We start from the raw sequence: 14505 nt of genomic DNA, 5'->3' as shown, positions 1-14505 counted from the left end.
CAATGTCATTCGCACAGTGATCACTTTCAGATTCATATCGGGGCGCACCCCAGCCTCTGGGACCCTCGGTATGTTCACGGGCCATGTCAGATGCAGAGATGAGACAAGAGAATTTCTCAGCCCCTACCTGAGCACCCCTTCCCCCACCATGGCTTGTGCTGCCCAAGTTCCCCTTCCGTGGTGACCACAGCTCTGTCACACACGGCTTCCTGCTGGGGCTTCCGTGGCCTCGCCCCACATTTGGGGCATTTCTATCCCTGACACAGGGACCTGGATCTGGGCTCTTGCCCTGGTCAGCACGGACATGGTGCCCCTTCTGCTGCTGCCCCTGCTGTGGGGGGGTGAGTGGGCTGAGGGAGTAGGGTGGGCATGGGCGGGATGGGGCAGGAGACCCAACTGAGCCTCCGTGTCCCCCCAGGGTCCCTGCAGGAGCATCCGGAGTACCAGCTCCGAGTGCAGGACTCCGTGACTGTGCAGGAGGGTCTGTGTGTCCACGTGCGCTGCTCCTTCTCCTACCCTTTGTACTGGTGGGATTCCAACAAGACGCCCTACATATACTGGCTCCAGGGTGGGGACACCCCAAATAACCGTCGTCCCGTGGCTACAAACAACCCACAGAGACCAGTGAAGGCAGAATCCCAAGGCCGATTCTTCCTCACCGGGGACCCCTGGGCCAAGGACTGCTCCCTGAGAATCAGAGACGCCAGGAGGAGCGACGAGGGAGTCTACTACTTCCGAGTGGAGAGAGGAGAAGAAGTGAAATATACCTACACAGATACACCGCTGACTCTGCGGGTGACAGGTGCGGCAGGGGCCCCGGGAATGGGCTCTGGGGGTGGGCGCCCCCTCTTAGAGCAGGACAGGACTCTAGAACATTCCCTGTTTCAAGTCTTGGGGCTGGGACGGTCAGAAGAGATACAGGCCTGGGGTCAGCATTGGTCTGAGGCCTGGTCTTCTCAGGGTCACACTATTGGTCCCCCACTCCCTGGAGCCATGGCATGCCCCTCTCTCTCCTCAGCCCTGACCCAGGACCCTGACATTCACATCCCGGAGCCCCTGAAGTCTGGCTGGCCCGCACAGCTGACCTGCAGCCTGCTGGGGTCCTGCGAAGGGGGAAGACCTCTCACGTTCTCCTGGGCGGGGGCTGCCCTGGACTCGCTGGACCCCGAGACCCTGCACTCCTCGGTGCTGACCTTCACCCCGAGACCCCAGGACCATGGCACAAACCTCACCTGTCAGGTGCAACTGCCAGGAGCTCAGGCTACCCTGGAAAGAACCATCTGGCTCAATGTCTCCTGTGAGTGAAGGGGGGGCAGGAGCTGGTCCCTCAGGGCAGTGGGATTGAGCAGGTGGGGGGGGTGGGGAGGAGGAGAGATGACAAGGACAGCCGTCCCTCCCCAGTGCCCCCCTACCCTCCGAGGGTGCTGGGTCAGCCTCAACCCCAATCCTCGCTTCTGAAGCAGGACCCCATCTTTTTCTCCCAGATGCTCCCCACGACCTCACCATCGGCATCTTCTTCAGCAACGACACAGGTAGGAAGGCCCTTGTCTTCTTGGGGCTGGGCCTGAACTGGGGTGGTGGGCTGGGGGGTCGGCTCCCAGCCAGAGGCTGGAGATCATAGTTTTAATGGGATCAGTAAGGGAAGAGCCAGGATAAAAGTCACCACCCTCCGTCCTCCGCTTAGCCTGGGTGCAAGTGTGGCCAGCACACACAGCACACACACCCCCTGCTCGCCTCTCCTCCACTACTGTGGTTTCCCTCCCCCGCCCCCCACTCCCAACTCCGCCTCTTCCATCCTGTTTCCTTTGCGTTCACCACCAAACAGTCCAGGCATGTCCCTGTCGGGGCATTGAGCCTCCTCTGAAGATAGGAGTCCCAGACACTTGGGGTCAACCTCTTTTGGGTGTAAAGCTCAGTCTTCAAACCCTGATGGACCCAAGTCAGGGGGTCAGGGAAGGAGAGGGTGATGCCAACCAGATGCTGGCAAGGAGGGAGAGAAGGAGACCGCCGGTCCTCAACAGCTCACTCTATGTCTCTCTTTACTCACTGCCTCTCTCCCACCTGAAGCCCTCAGGATTCTGGAAAACACCTCATCCCTTGTCATCGGGGAGGGCCAGGCTCTGCGGCTGCTCTGTGCTGTGGCCGGCAATCCCCCTGCCGAGCTGAGCTGGTTCCGGGGGTCCCCCGCCCTGAATGCCACCCCCATTGGCCTGACCCACACTCTGGAGCTGCCCCAAGTCCGGGCTGAGGAGGAAGGAGTCCTCACCTGCCAAGCTCAGAACTCGCTGGGCTCCCAGCACGTCTCCCTGCATCTCTCTGTGGTCGGTGAGTGCCGGGACCCCCCCCTCCCGGGAGGTGGGGGTGGGAAAGGGAGGTCGCCCGCGTCCTGGGGAGCGGAGGCGCCGCTGACCTTGCCCCCCCCCCGCCCCCCGCAGACCCGCCTCGGCTGCTCAGCCCCTCCTGCTCCTGGGAGGGCGAGGGGCTGCGCTGCACCTGCTCCTCCAGAGCCCGGCAGGCCCCCACCCTGCGCTGGCGGCTGGGGGAGGGGCTGCTGGAGGGGAACCACAGCAACGCCTCCGTGACCATCACTTCCAGCTCTGCGGAGCCCTGGGCCAACAGCTCCTTGAGCCTCACTGGGCCGCTGGGCTCTGACCTCATACTCAGCTGCGAGGCCCTGAATGCCTACGGGGCCCAGAGCGCCACCGTCCTGGTGCTGCTGTCAGGTCTGGGGGCTGTCGGGGAAAGGAGGGGTGGCTGGCGGAGAAACGAGTCTGGGTCCCAGAAAAGATGGTCTGGGTGGGGGTGGGGCTGGGGGCAGAGGGCGATCAGTAGGACAGGGTGCTCCGCCTCGGGCCTAAGCAGGCCCTTCAGTAAGTTCTGCAAAGAGGTAGGGAGGCAAGAGACGGAGTCCTGGAAGTCAGCCTCCCGCCTGTCCCTGCAGGGAAGCCGCTCTCCTTGGCAGAAGCCGCGCCTGCAGCCATGGGAGGCGCCGGGGCCTCGGCTTTGCTGTGTCTGTGTTCGTGCCTCCTCTTCCGCCTGTAAGTGTGTGCTGGGGCGCACGGGGGAGGGCGGAGGAGGCCCTCACCCCGACCGCCAGGGCCGAGCTGGGTAGCGCGACAGGGGCCTTTTGGGGGGCGGGGGGTAATGGCTTTACTCAGATACAACACCCATGCGTTTAACGTGTGCAATTCATTGTGTATTCATTGTAGTGTATTTACAGACTTGTGGGGCCTTTGCTGCAATTATACAACTTTCTCGGTAGCCCCAAATGAAACAAACAAAACGACACCCTGCACTCCTTCATTTCTGTCCTGTCCCACCCCCACCCCCACCCCCAGCCCTAGGGAACCACCAGTCTATTTTCCATCTCTCTAGATTTGCCTCTTCTAGACTTAAAAAAAAAAATTTTTTTACGTTTATTTATTATTGAGAAACAGAAAGACAGAGCATGAGCAGGGGAGGGGCAGAGAGAGAGGGAGACACAGAGTTCAAAGCAGGCTCCGGGCTCTGAGCTGTCAGCACAGAGCCCCACAGTGGGGCTCCAACTCAACCGAGCCATAAGATCATGACCTGAGCCAAAGTCGAAGGCTTAATTGACCAAGCCACCCAGGCGCCCCTGGACTTTTTATCCAAGGGGGATCCTACAGTCTGTGGTCCTTCGTGACTGACTTCCTCCACTTAGCGTGGGGTTTGCAAGGTGCATGCGTGTTGTGTGATGCGTGTCAGACCGTCATTCTGTTTCTCTGGTTTTTACTTCCACGTCATGTCCCATTGCATGGATGGAGCGCATTTTATTTGTTGTTCATCTACAGACGGATATTTGGGTTGTTCCTACTTTGTGGTTATCACGAATAACACTGTCCTGACCACTCGTGTACAAGTTTTTTGTTTGTTTTTTAATGCTTATTTATTTATTTGGAGAGAGAGATTACGCATACATGTGTGGGGAAGGGGCAGAGAGAGAGAATCCCAAGAACACAGAGCCCAATGCAGGGCTCAAACTCATGGACTGGAGATCAAGACCTGAGCCAAAATCAAGAGTCAGACTCAACCAACTGAGCCACCCAGGTGTCCCCAATTGAGTACAAGTTTTTTTTTTCTTAAATGCTTACTTATTTTCAAGAGAGACGGAGAGAGAGCCAGCTTGGGAGGGGCAGAGATAAAGGGAGACACAGAATCTGAAACTCTGAGCTGTCAGCACAGAGCTCTGTTGTGAGGTTTGAACTCATGAACCACCAGATCATGACTTGAGCCCAGATCAGATGCTTAACCGACAGGGCTGCCCAGGCAGCCCGTCCTGTTCAAGTTTTTATGTGTTAGAGGGATGTTTAGCGATGGAAGCTCAGTCTGGCCAAACCTTGCTCGTCCAGGGGGATGGAGAGCTTCCTCGCATGTCAGGAAGGTCTGAGTTGGGTTCCGGGCACCTCAGCGGTTTTGCCAGGGGGCAGGCAGCCTGCCCACATGAGCCATCCTGGCTGCAGCGGGCTGGTTTCTCGTTTTAGAGTGAAAGCCCGCAGGAAGCAAGCATCTGGGGGTCAAGAGGCCATGGATGATGAAGACCCTGTCATGGGTACAGTCGCCTGGGTGAGTGATGCCGGGGTCCCCTCGTGCAATGGGGGGCTCTGGGCGTGTTTATTCAGACTCCAGATGGAGTTTCCCCACCCCTGCCCCACCCTGGTCACCTGAGCAGACTCCTGGGAGGGACTTCCCTTCTCTTCTTCCCCTTCATCTCCCAGACTGAGAGGAGAGAGAGCAGAGTGAGACACTCTGCTCACCTCTTGTTCCACCCCTGGTGACTCACTTCACCTCTTTGCTGGACACAGCTTGACCGAATCTCTCCCCAAAACTATTGGTTTCCAACCCTTCTGGAGTTTCTTTCTTTCTTCTTCTTCTTTTTTTTTTTTAACATGTATTTATTATTGAGAGACAGAGGCAGACAGAGCATGAACAGGGGAGGGGCAGAGAGAGAAGGAGACACTGAATCCGATGCAGGCTCCAGGGTCTGAGCTGTCAGCACAGAGTCCAATGCGGGGCCTGAACCCATGAACCACGAGATCATGACCTGAGCCAAAGTCAGTCGTTCAACCGACTGAGCCACCCAGGCGCTCCCCTTCTGGAGTTCCAATGATGCTTGTTTCCATTGCTTAGAGAAACTAGTTACATCGTGTGGTTGACATTTGAGTCCTTCAAGGGGTGTCCCCCGATGGTCACTCCAGCCCTGGTCCTGCTGTGGTCCAGCCACACTGGCCTTCCCACTGTCTCCCCATCACTCGGACCCTTTGCATGTGCAGTTCCTCTCACCGGAAATGCCCCCCTGTCCCCATTTCCATCAGACCACTTCATGTCACCATCCCTCTCGCTCTGGCATCAACATCTGTTCTGGGAAAGGTTTGCCGTCTCACTCCCTGCCAATGTCCACGCCCCTATGTCCCCGGAGCTCCATGTCCATCCCTGTCTCGAGGGGCACATCACACAACACCACTGCGTTTCCCTGTGTCCGCCCTCCCCCCGTGTTTGCACCGTCTCTGCTGGCGGGAGCTGCAGTTGTCTCTCACTCCACCCCTGTCCAACATGCTCATTCTTCCCTTTTATAAAACTGGGGCCGTGCTGCCCTAAACGGAGTTATCTGAAATGCTTTGCTCATGGCCAGGCACTGGAACAGGCACTGTTAACTTGTACTTACTCATTTTGCCCATAATACAATAAGCAACGATGAGCCCACCATCCAACCAAAGACCTCAAACACTGATGGTAACTTACACCTGCTCGTGCTGCTCTGTGTCCGTTGCTAGTGTTCCCCCATATCTGTACGTATACCATGTACGTGCTGTTTAGTGTAGCCATTTCTGAACCTACCCTCTGTGCACGCTTCTCCCACTCACTTTGTAGACTCAGCCCTGCTGATTCTGTCCTGGAGGTTCATCCCTGTTGTTAGCGCAGTTACCTGTTAACAGTGTTTCATTTTATGATCATGTCTGTTGCCTAGGCTCGTCTCGCCGGACACTTGAGTTGCTCCAGGTGTCTGTATTCACATCTCATTGCGTCCACATGCAAGAGTTCTTTTTTTTTTTTTTGTAGCATTACTTAAGAATTTAATTACTAGGTCCAAGGGTGCGTGCATGTTCCTATCATGACAAATGGTTTTCCAAAGCAGTTGCATCCATGTATACACCCGTCTGTGCCTACTGGGTCCTGTTGATCTCTAGTCTCTGCGGCGCTTGGTTTTCTCAATTTTTTTGAAGACTCACTATCTGACTGTGGCTTTGATTTGCATCTCAGTAGTTGTCAAGGGTCATGAAAATCTCTCTCTGTCTTCAATGATGTATGAACACCTCCTTTCTAAAATGCCTGGTCCCAGGGCGCCTGGGTGGCTCATCAGTTAAGCATCCGACTTTGGCTCAGGTTGTGATCTCACAGTTCATAAGTTCGAGCCCCACACTGGACTCTCTGCTGTCAGCACGGAGCCTGCTTTGGATCTTCTCTCTTTCTATGTTTCTCCCCTGCTCTCTCTTTCTCTCTCTAAAAGAAAATAAACATTAAAAAAATAAAACTCCTGGTCCCATCTGCAGCCCATTTCCCTGAAGCCCGTGGGGCATTTGACTTTCTTATTGAATTGGTTGGAGACCTTTATACATTTCATACTGTTATTTTTTTCAGTTATATGGACTGTAAATATCTTCCAGTGAGTAACTTGTCTTCACTTTTTTATTTTATTTATTTATTTATTTTTAAAATTTTTTATGTCTTTTATTTATTTTTGAGAGACAGAGAGAGACACTGCAAGCAGGGGAGGGTCAGAGAGAGAGGGAGACACAGAATCTGAAACAGGCTCCAGGCTCTGAGCTAGCTGTCAGCACAGAGCCCGACTCAGGGCTCGAACCCACGAACTGTGAGATCATGACCTGAGCCGAAGCCAGAAGCTCAACCGACTGAACCACCCAGACACCCCTGTCTTCACTTTTTAAAGGTGACCTTTGATGAACAGAAGTTCTTATTTGTAATATAACCATATTCACTAATCTTCTCTCTTCTTTTTAGAGATAGATTGACATAGCTTTTTTTTTAAGCTTTTATTTATTTTGAAATAGAGAGAGAGAGAGAGCAGGGAGGGGGCAGAGAGAGAGGGCACTGTCAGCACAGAGCCCGATGTGGGGCTCAAACTCACAAACCATGAGATCATGACCTGAGCCGAAATCAAGAGTCAGTGGCTTAACCAACTGAACCACCTAGGTGCCCCTAATCTCTTTTCTGTTGAATGTCTGTTGGGATTCATTTAATAAAACCTTTCTTTTTTTAACTATTTTTTGAAGTTTATTTATTTTGAGAGAGAATGAGAACACGAGTGGGGGAGGGGCTGCACTGTCAGAACGGAGCGCAACACCAGGCTCCAACTCACGAACCTCGAGATCATGACATGAGTGGAAATCAAGAGTTGGATGTTTAACCAACTGAGCCACCCAGTGCTCCTAAAAAGATCTTTCTTCTCCTAAGATTAGAATGGTATTCAAGTACCGTTCCTACTAAAAGTTTTCTGTACTTCTTTGGACATGGAAAACCTTAACCCGCCTGGAGTTGATTTTTGTGTGGTGTGCAGTGTTCATCTACGTGTGTTCCTCCTTCGCATACGGAATAATGTCCTTTCTCCCCTCTGCTGATCTGCTTGGTACTCTGACATACAGCAAAAGTCTATGCATGCGTGGCCTCTGTCTGTGGCTTCTATTCTATTCCAGTGGCCAGTTCTACTGTCCCCGAGTCAGAACTGTCCGTAGAGGCATTAGAATCTATAGACTCAAAATTAAGCCCTAATATCTGACAGAGCGGATCCCCTCCTTGATCTTCTTTAATAGTGTCTTGGCTATTCTTGACCTTTTGCTGTTCTATTAAATATTAGAATCTTTAAATATTAGAATCAGTTCCAAACAACACTCCTGTTAGTGGTTTGGCTGGAATTGCATTGAATCTATAGATCAACTTGGGAAGAAGTTACTTATTTATAAACTCAAGTCTCCTTGTCCACAAAAACAGGTATCTATTAGTTTAAGTTTTTTTTTTTTAAAGAAAAGGTGTAGAAATCCTTCAATGTGTCTTGCAAACCTTTTGTTAGTTTTCTTCCTATATATATATATATAAAATGTTTTATTTATTTTTGAGACAGAAAGAGACAGCATGAGCAGGGGAGGGTCAGAGGGAGAGGGAGACATAGAATCAGTAGCAGGCTCCAGGCTCTGAGCTAGCTGCCCGCACAGATCCCAATGCAGGGCTCGAACCCACAAACCGTGAGATCATGACCTGAGCCAAAGCCAGATGCTCAACCGACTGAGCCACCCAGGCACCCCAGTTTTCTTCCTTAATACTAGTTGTGTTACTATTATAAATGCTCTCTTTTTAAAAGTGCATTTTCTGATCACTCATCGTTGATATGTGGAATGAAAACTTTTTTTAAAGAATTTATTAAGTGTTGCTGTGCCTGGATGGCTCAGTTGGAGGAGCATGCAACTCTTGATCTCGGGGTTGCGGGTTCGAGCCCCACATTGGGTGTAAAGATCACTGAAAAAATACCCCTTTTTTAAATGTTTTTATTTTATTTTTGAGAGACACAGACAGAGAGCAAGTGGGGGAGGGGCAGAGAGAGAGGGAAAGAAAGAATCTGAAGCAGACTCCAGGCTCTGAGCTGTTAGCACAGAGCCTGATGCGGGGCTCGAACCCACAGACTGAGATCATGACCTGAGCCGAAGTCAGGTAAAATTTGTAAAAAATTTGTAAAAAAAATTACAAATTGGTCTTAGATGTCATTTAGATTCTTGTTGGTTTGGTAGCCGGAGCAGTCTTAAATCTGATTCATAAGCGTGCGGAACACAGTCTTTTACAGAGCAATGGATACTGTCTGAAAAACTTGTGATATTCTTGTTTTAAATTGTCATGGCTTGCTGAATCAAAGCAGCTGAATTTGATACAAATATATTGTCCTTTCCTTCAAAAATCAACTCATCCTTTTAGATTTTAGATCCTGTACAAAAAACACCTGATCTCTTACTTCCTCTGCAGATGTAGTTTTCTTTTTCTTTTTCTTTTAATTTGAGAGAGAGACAGAGGGAGAGACAGAGAGAGAGCAAGCGCACGCACGCGCACAAGTGAGGGAGAGAGATAATTTTTTAAAATGTTTATTTATTGTGAGAGAGAACACGCAAGAGCATGAGCGGAGAAGGGTCCGAGAGGGCGGGAGAAAGAACCTCAGGCAGGCTGTGCGCAGTGCAGAGCCGATGCAGGGCTCCATCCCACCAACCGGGAGATCGTGACCTGAGCTGAAATCGAGAGTCAGACGCTTAACTGACTGAGCCACCCAGGCGCCCCAGGATCCCATGTTTCAACAAATGACTCAGTCTCCTGAGTCAGTGATGGGGAAGTAAGCACACTCAGACTCGTCCTCCGGTAAACAGAGGTCTGTGAAACACGGCTTGTGGGCAGTAAGTGGCTAAAGATTGAGCACTAGCCAGTTCCTTCATTTGTTCATACAGCTTCTCCTTCTCCTTCCCCCTTGTGGGGAGAAACACCCCTGCAGAATGCTTCTGGGCTTCACTGTAAATGTTCGTGACTCCCAGGGACCCCGCCCCCTCAGGGTGTTAGTGGCCCGGATGCTGAGGATTCTCTTCATTTTCTCAGCAGATGCAGCAACATATAAGTGCAATTACATGTGTATTGATCTTACATTCTTCCAGCTTGCTAAGCTCTCTTGTTATGATAATTTGTATGTAGACAGTGAAGCATTTTTAACAGGTTTTTTTTTTTTTTTTCGATTTCACAAATATCACAGGAGCACCTGGCTGGCTCAGTTGGAAGAGCATGTGACTCTTGATCTTGGGGTAGTGAGTTCCAGCCCCATGTTGGGTGTGGAACCTACTTAAAAAATTAAAAAGTGGGCACCTGAGTGGCTCAGTGGTTGGGTGTCTGCCTTCGGCTCAGGTCATGATCTCATGGTGTGTGAGTTTGAGATTCCCACGTCAGGCTCTGTGCTAACAGCTCAGAGCCTGGAGCCTGCTTCAGACTCTGTCTCTGTCTCTGTCTTTCTCTCTCTGCCTTTCCCCCACTCATGCTCTGTCTCTGTCTCAAAAATAAATAAACATTAAAAAATTAAAAAGCATCCCAGGTTGGGGCGCCTGGCTGGCTCAGTCAGTGAAACATCCTCCTCTCGATGCACAGGTTGTGAGTCAGTGCCCCACATTGTGTGTAGAGATTACTTCACAAAATATCTTGGGATACCTGTGTCTTCAGACAGTTTAATGTAGGACTTCAGCTTATGTCAAGATCTTGAGGTTCGTGAGTTCGAGCCCCACAGTGGGCTTAGAGTGTGGAGCCTGCTTGGGATTCTCTCTCTTCCTCTCTCTCTGCCCCTCCCCACCCGCTTTCTCTCCCTCACAGTAAATAAATAAACTTTAAGAAATTAAAAGGGGCGCCTGGCTGGCTCAGTTGGTTAAGTGGCCAACTTCGGCTCATTCGAGGTCATGATCTCATGGTTCATGAATTCTAGCCCCACTTCAGGCTCTGTGCTGACAGCTTAGAACCTGGAATCTGCTTCAAATTCCGTGTCTCCCTCTCTGTCACACATAGTGATCCTCTCTGTCCCTACTGATACTTTTTAAAAGTCTATTTCGTTGGATCTTAATATAGATATACCACTTTGTCATTGGTTAGTAAGATGCCTGATGTACATTCATCCTTTGTTCCTCCAACATTTTATTTATGCTTCTACAGTGATTTTTGCATACGGTATACAACCAGGTTTTCAAGAATCCAATTTCATGTCTTCTATTTGTGTTTAGTGATACATCTGGTTATTGATACGTGTGGATTTATTTCTCCTATTTTACCTTTTCCTTTCACTCGGTTCCACTTTTTCAGTATTTAATTTTTTCCTTTCTTAGAAAATTTATATCTCTCTTACACCCAACAAAAAACTTTCATGTGCATTTATATTCTCTTGTTCTCCTTTCTTTCCACCTTCCACAATGTTGATGCTTTTTCTAGATCTTCATTTTTCATTCTGGGTTGTTAAAAACATACTTAACATTTTTCTATTTGGGCTTGTGTTTAATGCACAGCTAACACATTTTACTGAGATATTGTGTCACCTTGAGACTTCACATTTATTGGAGCATCTTCAGGTTTTGTTACTCTTATTTGAATTTTCTTTCCAATGTATTTTCAGTTTTGATTTCTTGTATTAAGACTTCAGAGGACTTGTGTGTTTGAAAACATTTATTTAATGCTCCTACACTTGAATCTCATGTGGCAGGATATAAATTCTAGGATCAAAGTAATTTTCCTTTGATGATTTATTTTATTTTTAATTTACCTTTTAAGTTATCTCTACACCCAAAATGGGGCTCAAGCTCACAACTCCGAAATCAAGAGTCATGTGCTCCACTAACTGAGCCAGCCAGGCACCCCTTTCCTTCGGTGCCTTAAACACTGAACTCTAGGAGCACCTGGGTGGTTCATTTGGTGCATCTGACTCTTGGCTTGGGCTCAGGTCATGATCTCATGGTTCGTGGATTCCAGCCCTGACAGCGCCGAGCCTACTTGGGATTCTCGGTCTCCCTCCCTCTGCCCTTCCCAGCTCATGCTTGATGTCTCTCAAAATAAATAAATAAATAAACAACAACAACAACAACAACAACAACAAACCCCACAATACTCTATCGTTTCTTGTACCCAGTGTTGCTGTTAAGAAATCTTAAATATGGGCTCTTAGGTGGCTCAGTCAGTTGAGCAACTGACTCTTGGTTTCAGCTCAGGTCATAATCCCATGGTCGTGGGTTCAAACCCCACATCAGGCTCTGCACTGAGCATGGAGCCTGCTTAGGATTCTCTCTCTCTCTCTCTCTCTCCCTCTCCCACCTCCCTTTCTCTCCCTCTTCCCCCCCCCACACTTTCTCTCTGTACAACAATATTTTTTTAAATCCCAAGTCTGTCCAAATCTTGCACATTTGTAGGTAATGCACTAATTCTTTGTGGAAACTTCTACACTTTCCCTTTGGTTTTGATATGCTTTTTTTTCTTCTTAAAGTTTTTTTTTTAAGTTTTTATTTATTTTGAGAGCAAGAGGAGAGGGGCAGAGAGAGGATCTCAAGCAGGCTCTGCACCAGCAGCACTGCGCCTAATGTGGGGCTCAAACTCACGAACCATGAGATCATGACCTGAGCCAAAACCAAGAGTCGGACACTTAACTAACTGAGCCACCGAGGCGCCCCTGGTTTTGATATTCTTATAATTTACTCCACTACGTTGGGGTGTGAGGTTTCTTGGTCTTTTTTGTGGACTTTGGGCTCTTTCAGCTGAAATGGTTTCTCTTTCTTCAGTTCAATTTTATCTCCACTATTTTTGTTAAAATATTTTCTCCTCTTTTTATTTTCAGTAACACAGCAGGCCTGAGTTTGGTTCCTGGCTCTGTCTGTTACTGGATGAGTAACCTGGGACAAGTTACTCTATCTCCCCCCACCTCAGTCTACCTTACTCGTGAAATGGGGATTATAAGTACCGTTTATACTGTCCTGTGTGTGCGTGAGGATTAAATGTAATTAGTAAGCCTTCAATATGGCCTAATCAGCCATAGCATTACAGAATTTTAAATGGATGACTGAGGGGTGCCTGGGTGGCTCAGTTGGTTAGGGGTCTGACTCTTGATTTCCGGTCAGGTTGTGATCTCACAGTTCATGAGTTCAAACTCAGCATCGGGATCCATGCTATCAGCTTGTGATTCTGTCTCTCTCTCTCTCTCTCTCTCTCTCTCTCTCTCTCTCTCGCCCTCCCCTGCTCATTCTCTCTCTCCCCTCCCCCTCAACATAAATAGATAAACAAAAAAATAAATGGATGAGTGAATCGTTGAACTCATAGGAAATGTGGGTGAATAGGAGGCTGAATGAACACATAGCCCCATTTCCCCTGGAGGGGACACGTCTGCCTCATTCCTTCTCTGAGTCTCTTGTTTCCCTTTCCCTCAGGGTTCCCGGAAGAAGCCCTGCCCAGACAGCGCCCCGGACCAAGCGACCCCTGCCGGGGATGGCCCTCTCCCTGGGGAGCAGCAGGAGCTCCACTACGCCTCGTTCAGCTTTCTCGGGATGCAGATGAGGGAACCGCAGGACCAGGAGACCACCAGCACTACCGAGTACTCGGAGATCAGAGCAAGCAAGTGAGGGCTGCCTGGAGCTCAGCGCTGGCCCCAGGAATCCCAGCCCTGCGGGGAGAGGAGAAGTCAGGCACCAGCTGATGACGTGTGTGGAGCCCCGTGGCAACGTGAAAGAGGAAGACTGTCTGCGTGTCCCCGGGTGGAGCAGATTTGGGCTCGAACGCAGGCTGTCCAGTAAGTCACTTCATCTCTCCGTGCTTCAGTTTCCTTTTCCGTGAATCAGAGAGAGATCCTGCATCTGCCTCGAAGGTGGTTGTGAACAGTAAAGAAATTAACACACAGAAATCAGCCAGCGGAGATCTTGTCGCACCATGAGGGCTCAGGGCCTTCTGATCTCTCTTCTTTGGACAGAAAGGTCCTGCCGGAAAGGTACCCTGGGGCTGAGGGTGACCGGCCCAGGGCGCATGGTAGCACGAGGCTGGTGTCATTCTCCTTCAGAGCCTCCCCAGGGAACGACCAGCCCCTCAGTCTGGCTTTTGGTTTCACGATACAGCATCTTATCATCTCTGTGGGGTCTTCTCCTCGTCACACTTGTACCTGTCAATTCTTCCAGCACATTCCATCACCTCCTGACCTCCTGTCCCTTCCCATCTCATTCACGGGCTCCACAGGGATCTGTCCGACAGCCTGAGAGCTGACCTTGAGTCTCCTGCACACACCCATTCCAGGCTCCCTAGGCTGAGACATCGCAAGCATTTGCCCCTGCCCCTGGCATCTAAGGTCCAGCAACCCCCCCCCCCATGTCTTCTGTTGGAAAAGAAACAATGGACCCCAAATGGAGGGAGGTACTTGCCCTCAACACAGCAAACCCAAGACTCATTGGAGTTTCAACCTCTCCCAGAAATGTGACCTTTACACGGTCGGTCTGAAATTTCCTGATCAGCACTGATGAGGTCACCTGTAGGGTAGGATCGTCCCCCAAAAAGATGGTCCAATCAGAAAAAAAATCCTTCCTTTCTTTTGAGAATTCTTCCTCGGGCCACACACACCCTCCGCTACTTACAACTCAGAGCACCTGTCTCCTTATCGGAAGGGATGCTGCCAGATTCATGAGTCTTTGAATAAAGCCAATTACATGCTCTGATTTCCTAGGTTGAATTTTTATTCTTTTTTTAATGTTTATTTATTTTTTAGAGAATGTGTGAGCAAGGGAGGGGCAGGGAGAGAGAGGACAGAGGATTCAAAACGGGCTCTACGTGGACAGCCAGATGAGGGGCTCGAACCCACAAACTGTGACATCATGACCTGAGCTGAAGTCAAACGCTTAATGGACTGAACCAACAGGCGCCTTGGTTGAATTTTTATTCTTTAGCCCTGCTCGT

At 49.9% G+C, this 14505-nt stretch overlaps 1 protein-coding gene across 1 annotated transcript; it reads left to right on the top strand.

Moving 5' to 3' along the window:
- Nucleotides 1-204: 204 nt before the first annotated feature.
- On the top strand, nucleotides 205-14267 carry SIGLEC5 (sialic acid binding Ig like lectin 5). The gene is made up of 9 exons (XM_029925492.1): nucleotides 205-341; nucleotides 419-802; nucleotides 1019-1297; nucleotides 1485-1532; nucleotides 2068-2325; nucleotides 2436-2723; nucleotides 2942-3038; nucleotides 4503-4584; nucleotides 12999-14267. The coding sequence occupies exons 1-9, from the start codon at nucleotides 305-307 to the stop codon at nucleotides 13188-13190; spliced, it is 1665 nt and encodes a 554-aa protein (XP_029781352.1). The 5' UTR covers nucleotides 205-304; the 3' UTR covers nucleotides 13191-14267.
- The last annotated feature ends 238 nt before the right edge of the window (nucleotides 14268-14505 follow it).

This window comes from Suricata suricatta, chromosome 16 (genome assembly GCF_006229205.1).
Source record: "Suricata suricatta isolate VVHF042 chromosome 16, meerkat_22Aug2017_6uvM2_HiC, whole genome shotgun sequence".
NCBI classification, from domain to species: Eukaryota; Metazoa; Chordata; class Mammalia; order Carnivora; family Herpestidae; genus Suricata; species Suricata suricatta.
Note: the sequence above shows the minus strand (reverse complement) of the source record. Positions and strands in the feature narration are given on the sequence as shown.

Excerpts from the sequence above, each read along its gene's own strand:
- SIGLEC5 (XM_029925492.1), top strand. The coding sequence starts at position 305 with ATGGTGCCCCTTCTGCTGCTGCCCCTGCTGTGGGGGG. Across the intron at positions 3,039-4,502 it reads TCGTGCCTCCTCTTCCGCCT|AGTGAAAGCCCGCAGGAAGC; the intron begins GTAAGTGTGTGC and ends TTCTCGTTTTAG. Across the intron at positions 4,585-12,998 it reads TCATGGGTACAGTCGCCTGG|GGTTCCCGGAAGAAGCCCTG; the intron begins GTGAGTGATGCC and ends CCTTTCCCTCAG.